The sequence below is a fragment of the Sciurus vulgaris genome (genome assembly GCF_902686455.1).
Source record: "Sciurus vulgaris genome assembly, chromosome: 3".
In the NCBI taxonomy this organism is placed as follows: Eukaryota; Metazoa; Chordata; class Mammalia; order Rodentia; family Sciuridae; genus Sciurus; species Sciurus vulgaris.
The window spans coordinates 41,121,549-41,131,216 of record NC_136463.1 but is presented as its reverse complement, the minus strand read 5'-3'; the positions used below and the strand labels follow the sequence as shown (position 1 = coordinate 41,131,216).

The following is a 9,668-nucleotide window of genomic DNA, read 5'->3' as shown; positions in this document are numbered from 1 at the left end:
AACATTCCCATGGAGCCAAATCCGTCAGCCCATCACAATGGCAGTGACACAAGGTGGAGGAATTGAGACAGATGTGATGGGGTAATTTCTACTGCTGAGGGAAGATGAGGCAATCCAGTTCTTAGGATTGTGCTATATCTCAGAACTCTTGGGCCTCTGATGCCGAACTGCAACTTTCCTGGATGATACTGGGAGTCATCTGCTGAGATTTCACTTGCATTTTTATCTCTTTCTGTCTTATGTGTTTCTTTCCCTGTCCATTTCCTGAACAAGGGCCTGTTCCTTGTGACTAATAAGGTCCATTCTCGCCTAGGACCTTGTAATTTCTGTATCTATACTACTAACTCATCTCTCACACATGCTTCATTTTTATCGCCAGTCATTTGCTGAGTATTTTCACTTAAATGACTTACTCTCATCTCTCCTTTAACATATTCTAAAGAGAACTAATGATCTTTGTTTTTGTTATTGTTTTGGTGCTGGAGTCCTAACCCAGAAACTTGTGTGTGCTAATAAGCAATATCCCCAACCCCAGAACTAATGATTTTTAACCTAAAATTCATACACATTCCCTATTTTAGTTTTGTTTTTTTTTTTTTTAAACTGGGCATTGAACTCAGGGGCACTTTACCACTGTATTTTATTTAGAAATAGGGTCTTGCTGAGTTGCTTATGGCCTCACAAAGTTGCTGAGGCTGGTTTTGAACATCTAATCCTCCTGCCTTAGCTTCCCAATCCACTGGGATTGCAGGCATGTACCACTGTTCCTGGCCCCTATTTTAGTTGTTAATATCACCATCCTCCCTTTTATTCAAATTAAAATTTTTAATATTATTTTTCACTCTCCATTTTCTTTTGACCCTTTTTTCAAGAAATATTTCAAAGAGGTTGAATAAAATTTGTCTATAAAATACCTAGTGCTGGCATTATTCCTTTTTTTAGGTACCTTATAATATCTTGTTTAGTGGTTGGCATATAGTGATTGGTTCATAAAAGTATTTGAATTGAATTATAATGAGAAGGAAGAAATATTCTAGAAAACAAATCAAGTTGAAACTGGTTTTGGACTTCATTATTTTCCGAGTTCTTATTTTGATGAAAAAGGCTTGGTCAGACAACAGTTGGATTCTTTGAATAAGTTTATTCAGATGTCTGTTCAAAGAATCATGGAAGATGCTCCCTATGACCTACAAGCTGAAGCTCAACATGCTAGTGAAGAAGTCGAAGAACTAGTAAGATGGTTATTCTAATAAGTTACATGGATAGAAGATAGTTTGAAATTTCAGCCCTGCTTCCACTTGGTTAAAAGTCAGTAAGAGTTTTTAGCAGTGTGCTTGCAGCATCTTCAGTCAATTTCTGATTAATTCTTACTAGAGATGTGTTTTTCTAAGTAAAGCCCAAACCCTAATCCTTATGCAGATGGAGGTATTTAATATTTGGGAACAAGGAACTCAGAGATGAACAACTAAGAAAAGCAAGCCAGAAATAATTACTTTAGATAATCTTACTTTTTGCCTTTTCTCCCTGCTTCCAGTTCTGGGGATTGAACCCAGGACCTTGTACATGCTAGGAAGGCACTCTACCTCTGATTATGTGCCAATACCTTTTTATTTTATATTGAGACAGTCTTTCTCATTGCAAAGGCTGAACTCAATCCTGAAAATCATCCTGCCTTAGACTTCCACGTAGCTAGGATTACAGGCAGTGCCATCATGTCTAGATAAGAAAAAGTGTTAGGAGGACTTTTTCTCCTGATTTTTGTTTATTACATGGGATGCATTACCATAACAGTATGAGACTATAAAAAGGAAAAATCACAAACTGAATGTGAGGGTGCCTGTCCTAGCTACTTCAGAGACTGAGGTTGGAGGATCTCCAGTTTGAGCCCAGCCTGGGTAAGAAGGGGAGACCATTTTCAAAGTACAAACAAAACACAAAAAGGAAAATCATCAAAACTTATTAGCCCTTTTTATTTTTTCAGTTCTTTAAAGTTTTATTCACATATATGCATTTTTAAGCATTGTTAAAATTATAACTTAAAATTATAACGTTGTTAAATGTATAATTTTAGTTTTATATAATGACCACAAAGTCCAAAATAATGAGTCGACTGTCCCCAGTTCTAGAAATGTAGGGAGGCAGCTGTGGGATAATGTTGGACTTTGATTAACAGGGAAAACTGTAAAGCAAAATGAGGTAGAGTTAGATAGTGGGAAGGTGGTTCTTTCTAGCCATTTTAGTCTTATTTCTCCATAGCTTATATTTAAAGGGCTGGTTTGTTCTCATGCCAATTGGACATGCTACACAGAATTTTGCTCTTTTCAGCAAAAGTAATTGACTTTTCAGGGGCTGTAATGGAAAAAGGAACATAAGATTTCTTTTTATCTCATTTTTTTCTTCATGATTTATGCATAAGTAGAGAGATAATAGTATAACAGCATATTCAAAGTACTAGTAGAAGTGATCTGTAAAGCTTAGTTATCAGAGTTCAATAAAAAAGAAGAGCAGAGGAGAAAGATGCTTAGGCATTTCAACAAGAAAGTATTTGATGTATTTGGTTTGAGAATGGGATGGGAACCATAGCAATCAACCTCTGAATTTTAGTTTATTTTCCCCCCACCTCACACCCTGTAATACTAGGTATTTAATCCAGGGTCTTACCTGTGGGAGGCAAGTACTCTACCATTGAGCTATATTCCAAGCCCTTTTTATTTCATTTTGAGATAGGACCTTAATGAGTTGTCCAGGCAGTCTTTGCCTCAGCCACTCAAGTAGCTGGAATCACAGTTGTGTGCCACTGAACCCAGCTCAATTTCTGTTTTTGGTCTTATTGAATGATAAGATGGAACCAGATTGTCAGAGATTTTGGATGATGTGAGGAATTGTTGAAAAATTGTCAGAGAATATGCATAAAGCATTATTTAATAAAAGTCGCTTTGGAAATGGTATTTATTTGGAAGGGAAAGAGGCTGGACATAGTTGAAAATCTTAGAATAGTCTAAGATAATTTCCTAAATGAGAGTGATGATGGAAATAAGGAATGGAGGGTTCCTTATTCACCATTCTTCATGTTTTAAGGCAACTGAAGGCACCCAGGCAGTGTGCCATCTTTGTTGATAGATAAGATCAGTACTTCAACTGTAGTGTGCTAACTTGGGTCATTACTGTGCCTCAGGACAGTGACCACGTCCATCACCATCATCTTGACAAGCCTGTCACCATTGTATCATTCCCTTTTTCTTGGGACAAATATGGTTATTGTCCCATAAGCCTGAGCAATGTTCAACACTTCTTGTACTGCCTCAGGCAACCACCATTTACTAGATTAGATGTTTCCCTCACTACCCCAACCACACACGAAACCTATTTGCCCATCAGAAAAGGGTTTTCAGGCAAGTCTAGTAATGACTGCAGGACCCAAAGTGAATGCATTTCTGCCTCTGCTTCCATGTTTAAGGTTAGCACCAGTCCATAGACTTTGTAGTAACTTCAAGGCAGACAGCTGCTGAGATTGAAAGCTTAGCTCTGTGGTGAGAGGATTTAAAAGCTATAAGACACCTAACATTTACTTCAGGTCTTTGTTATTATCTCAAGGACATTCCCTTTTGAAGGAGCTTAGTCCAAAAAAACTGCATTTTCCTCTGCAGTACTCAGCTAACGAGATCCTGTCTTCCATGTTAAAGAGAGCAGCTACCCTTTTTAGTTTTTGCCGTTGTACTGAACAGGCTGTTTCTGTAACTGGAGATTTCAGGATTCTAACTTAGAAAATTGTTCCTGGAAAGAGAAAAAAGGATTTCTGAGCTTTAGATATAGAAGTTTTGTGAGAAAAAAGTGCTCAGGTAAGTTTCATAAGAAATTTAAAATTCAACATTCAGCTTCCACAAGGCCCAACTTATTTCACAAATCTTGTTAGGGGAGTTTCTCCTCTATTTCAAGGAGGACTATGCTTAATAAAGTGACTTCAGGAAATTCCTGGGGTATTTTCTGTACAGTGACTGGTTCCCTTCTTTCCACTTCCTCAATACGTCTGCTCCATTTCCCCTCACTTCTAGTCTTCGTTCTTCTTTCACTTCTGAAGTAACTCTAGCCAAAATTTCCCTTTAGACCTACCAAAGGTTTAGGTTCTTTGTACCCATCACTCCTGGTCATCAAAAAACCCTTGAGAATGTAGGATGTCTAATCAAGCCTGAGACTGCATCCAACTCAGAACGACCCACAACCCACCCTCACCAGCCCAGCAGTCACTTACTTTAATTTTTACATGTTCCTAAAAATTTGGACATGTACTCAAAATCATTGTTATATTTTAAGCTCAAGTTATATATTAAAAAATTCTTTAGGAAATGCTTTTATAAAGCTGAGACTACTTTAAAAAAAGGGGAATATTCATCTCTGATTTATCCTTTGCCTGAGTTCAGAGATTTACTCATAAAACATGATGTACTTCTAATAGATTCTGTTTTATTTAGGTGGATGTTGAAGTGATTTGGGATCAGGAAGGATTTTTTTTAAGTCCTTAAAATATAATAGAAACTTTATTACTTACCAAAATAGGGCCTTTAGTATATGGTTTGGGGGATATTTCTCAGATTTTTGTATTCTCCCAAACTTACCATCTGCTCTGTTACTATGTATAATATATTTTACTTAAATACTTCAGACAGAATGCTTATACCAAACATTGGGGACTGATTTGGTGAAAGTGGGTTTGGGGAAAAACTGTAACATTCTTAGCAAGTAGATGGCCTCCTTTATAGCTAGCAAAGCAGAGAAGATTATTGAGTTGCTCCAGGCCTTCTGCAGCAGGTGGGCCCTGGGATTTGACTCAGGCATATTTACAATTTAAAGAGAGGCAGGCAAGGCTCAGAGAATGACCTAGAACTGATTATATTTTTTGGAATGGAAAAATTTGTCCATGATTATTGATTGACTCTACCCCTCCCCCACTTCCTGTCCAAGTCTTCAGCTTTTCTATGTTGAGAGACTCCAAGCAGAAGAATTGTGTGTATTTTCCAGGTGTTTAATGCTTTTTTCTTTTCTTTCATATTTTCTAATGACCTGAGGTCTGTATATTATTATTTCTAAAGTTTGTTAGGTAGATTTTCCTGCTTCCAGTAGTTGTCTGTAGACCTACTAAAGATTGTGTCTTTCCTTTGGAGCTCAGGAAACTTTGCTTTGGTGGTTCAAGAAATTGAACCCAGGGCCCTGTGCATGCAAAGCAAGCACTGTACCAACTGATCTATATCCACAGCCCCAGGACACTAATCTTTTGAAGAGGAAAGCTCTATGTCATCCTGTTAAATTTGCATTTAAAAACAGTATCTTAAACTTCAGAATGCCATTCATGGTACTTCTGCTCACAAATAATGTTTCTTCCCAGAGTACTCTTTCTATGACTAGGAAATGGATTAGGAATGTACATGTTTTCTACTTATTGACATTTTACCCTTTAATTTTAGAGAAAAACTTAGTGTTTTACTTAACCATGGTTTTTAAACTAACTCAAATATTTTTCTTTCTTAAATAAACCCAGTCCTTTTTTTAGTAAATTCATAAAAGGATCCAAATGGGATTTACTTTTTAAAGAGTTTTACAGTACTAGGGATTGAACCAAGGGCCTTTTGTGTGCCAGGCAACTGCTCTACCACTGAACTGTATCTCTAACCCTTAACCATCTTTTTGTGGGGAAACACTAATCTGTTCTTCAATTTTCTAATTGATTGGTAATTCATTTATTGACTTCCAAGATTATATATTAGATCTAGGTAATTCATTGGAAATTGTTTCCTTTCTGACATTATATCCTGCAGTGCTTTTAGCAATTCTATATGTTCTTTATTGCACACTTTCTTAAAATACTTTTGGTATTTTGAAAAAAAAATTTTTTTATACCTTCATTTCCAATAGAAAAAGAATGTAAGCCAGGTATGGTGGCACACCACTGTAATCCCAGAGCTTACGAGTTAAGGCAGGAGGATCATAGGTTCAAAGCCAGCCTCAGCAATTTAACAAGGCCCCAAGCAACTTAGTGACACCCTGTCTCAAGAGAAAAAATAAGCACTGGGGAATGTGTCTTCAGTGGTTAAGTACCCCTGGGTCCAATCCCTGTTACAAAAAAGAAAGAATGTGCTCCTCATATGCAGTTTAAAATTTTTTAGTAGTCACATAAAAAAGTAAGATAGAGCCCTTCCGCCTGCGGGTGCGGACCCGCCCAGCCGGATGCTGCTGGCGCGGCGTGGTGGCGGGCAGAGCAGCCACAGATGAGGAAGAGCCCGAGCTGAGTGTCCCAGCCATGGCCACTCCCTAGAGAGCGGTTCCCTGTAGGAGGGCCCTGCTGATGCTTCTGGCCTCCCAGGCGGTGGCCCTAGTGAAGTGCTTGGAAGCTGATGACGTTCCGGAAGAGTGGCTCCTCCCGCACGTGGTTCAGGGCCAGATTGGGGCAGGAAACTACAGCTACCTGAGGCTGAACCACGAGGGGAAGATCGTCCTGAAGATGCAGAGCCTCCAAGGGGATGCAGACCTGTACGTGTCCGACAGCACCCTCCACCCCAGCTTCGATGACTACGAGCTGCAGTCGGTCACCTGTGGCCAGGACGTGGTCTTCATCCCAGCACATTTCCAGCACCCCGTGGGGATAAGGATCTATGGACACCCGTCTCACCACGAGAGCGACTTTGAGATGAAGGTGTATTTAGACAGGACGGTCGAACAGTACCGGTTTGGTGAGGCCTCTTACTCCACAGATGGTGCAGAAGCAGGTCAGAAGCATGCGTATGCTCCAGAGGAGGCATCGCAAGAGGAGGAGTCTGTTCTCTGGACGATACTTATCAGCATTTTAAAACTAGTACTGGAAATTCTTTTTTGACTCCTAAAAATCCTCTAGAGCACAGTGCTCATAATCTGTGAAGGTGATTGCAGTTTGCTGTGAACCTTGCTACTGAAATTCTGGTTACTTTCTAGACAAGGGGTGGAAAAATAGAGCCATACAGTTCTGGTACCTCATATCCCCAAAATAGGAAAAGAAGGAAGCAATTTTTCTTTTGAAGCTCAAAATTTCTTTAAAATGAATATGCCCAATAAAACACTTATTCTCCACTATGATCAGTTTTTCAGGCAACCAAAAAGCAATCAAAATATGAAGTTCAGCATGTTTTCAGTTTTTACTAAAATCAAGTCAGAAATGCAAGGATTTATTTAAATTCCCCTGAGCATGGACTAAAGACTCAAGTCTGCCCCAAATAGGGATGTGTTGTCTTTTATTGGAACAGGATTTCCTGGAAGGCAGTCATTTGCACATTTTTTTGTTTTGTGCCAATTATATTATTAATGACAATTATAAAGCCCCCCCCAACCCCCGCACCAATCTTATCAGGCCATTTGTCATTTCAGGCTTCCTATCACTAAAGTTCTTTGGTTATTAAATAACTGTTATACTACTTAAGGCAGGCCAGAAGCACCACCATAAAAACAGTAATTTTTCAGTCTAAAGTTAAAATATTTCAAATTAAGTTGCTAAGTATTTCTCTTTATTTTTTTAGAGAAAGACAAAGCACTGAAATAAAAAGAATTGGAATAGGAATAGTTTTCTACCTATAACTAGCTTTAAGGGTAAGAGTATCTTATAATGAAATGAGTCAACTAGCAGATTTTAAGCTCAGTTAATTTCAAAAATCTTTTATTGGCATAAAAATGAGAATGTTTTAAATAAATCAGCACCAAATATTCCACTTCAGTGCATATACATTAGGGCCCCCAAAAAGCATTTTATCCCTCTTTGCTGTTTTTCCCCCTTCTGCCCACTTTCCTGGGTGTTGGGGAGGCTCACTGACAACAGTCACAAATCCAGCGACCTAGGAGAAAAATTGTTAGTTAATATAGAGTGGAATTTTATTTTTATAGGACTGAATATTAAACCACTTAGGTCTCCTTCCTTAGCTGTCACTAGTGACAATCCCTGGTAGATTTGGGGTGAGAAGGGCACTACTCTGTTCTCTAAACAAAGGAAGATGTAAATGTCCCTTACGATGATCAGTGTAACCAATGCTGTGTGAGATTCAGCAAGCTGGGGGCAGGGTGCTATACAATGACATGGATCTTTCCTGAAATGCAATCATTATCATACTTTAAAAACTCAATAATACAAATTCTAATACAAAATGTGGTACAGAATTTGGCTTTTTTTTAGCCTTTTTCTTGGCTGCTCCAACAGCATTCTTAAGTCCTGGTGCACTATGCTGACGGCCATTTGTAACAGTTTTTAACTACAGGACAGGCTGCACTATATACTTGATCTGAATTTCTGTAGAACATCAAATAATTATTTAAGTTGCTTCTCGGTGGTTCCTGGGAAACTTAGACCTAGGCACATATTTTATAGAGTATCATACAGTGTTAACTATGCAAATAAGTTCTAAAGTTACACAATTACCTGTGTAATGTTTTAGTCCAATTACTGTAACTGACTGTGTTCTAAAGTTACCTGGAATTGTTGCAATGCCTCAGTTTATGAATATATGTTCTAATGTATAAGGCGAAGCAATCTTAAATTTCCAGATAGATGACATATAAAAATAAAATCAAAGCACTAAAGTAAAAAAAAAAGTAAGATAGAAATAAATGGAAATAATAATCCTAACCAATATTAGAATTTTTTTATTTATAGAATAAATATTTATATTTATTTATTTTATAGATTTTATTTATAAAATCTATAAAAAATAGAATTTTTTATTTATAGAACTTTTTATTTATTTAAATCATGCCAAGGTTTTTAATAGATTGAACAATGGTAACTAAGATTTGTCCATTTTATTGATAATTGGTTACGTCAGAAGTTGAGTGGAATTTATTATTATTTTTAATATTATTATTATTATTACTATTATTATTTTTATTGTACTGGGAATTGAACCCAGGGTCATTTTACTACTGAGCTGCATCCCCAGTCCTTTTTATTTTGAGAGAGTATTGATAAGTTGCTACAGTTGACCTCAAACTTGTGCTCCTCCTGCTTCAGCCTCCCAAGTTGCTGGGATTACAGGCATGTACGTGCACCAGATCTTTTAGTTTTTGAGATGGGGCCTCACTGTGTTGTCCAGGCTGGTCTTGAATTGCTGGACTCAAGTGATCTTCCCATCTTAAACCTCCTGAGTGCTGGTACTACAGGTGCACACCATTGCACTTCTTTAGAACTTTTATTTTTAGCGAAGCTGTCATTACAGAGAAAGTAAAAGTTCATGAGATTGTTTTCTTCTCTTTTCTTTTTGTTTTGGGGGGGGGTGGGTGCTGGGGATTGAACCCAGGGCCTTGTGCTTGCAAGGTAAGCACTCTACCGACTGAGCTATCTCCCCAGCCCCTTTTTTTATATATAGGTTTCTATGATCAGAGATATTCGAGAGGGGGAGATTTAGATCTATATGGATGCAGGCCATATTTGTAGACCACTTCTAATTGTGGAAAAACAAAAGCTACTTTTAAAGAAGAGACTTATTGGCCAATTGAAAGAGAGAGAATACAACAACTATAGGTAAATGAAGTTGAAAAATGTGTGCATTCAAATATTGATAGAATTCACATTCTAAAATTAACTGTTTTTTAAAAGTGTATAGTTCAGTGATTTTCAGTATATTCACAAATTTGTGCACCCATCACCACTAATTCCAGAATAT

At 37.7% G+C, this 9,668-nt stretch overlaps 1 protein-coding gene across 1 annotated transcript; it reads left to right on the top strand.

The window, feature by feature from the left end:
• The first annotated feature begins 6,221 nt into the window (after positions 1–6,221).
• On the top strand, positions 6,222–7,563 carry LOC306655944 (UPF0669 protein C6orf120 homolog). Its single transcript, XM_079130719.1, has one exon. It carries the CDS (start codon positions 6,338–6,340, stop codon positions 6,863–6,865), a length of 528 nt encoding a protein of 175 aa, XP_078986845.1. The 5' UTR covers positions 6,222–6,337; the 3' UTR covers positions 6,866–7,563.
• The last annotated feature ends 2,105 nt before the right edge of the window (positions 7,564–9,668 follow it).

Excerpts from the sequence above, each read along its gene's own strand:
- LOC306655944 (XM_079130719.1), top strand. The coding sequence starts at position 6,338 with ATGCTTCTGGCCTCCCAGGCGGTGGCCCTAGTGAAGTGCTTGGAAGCT.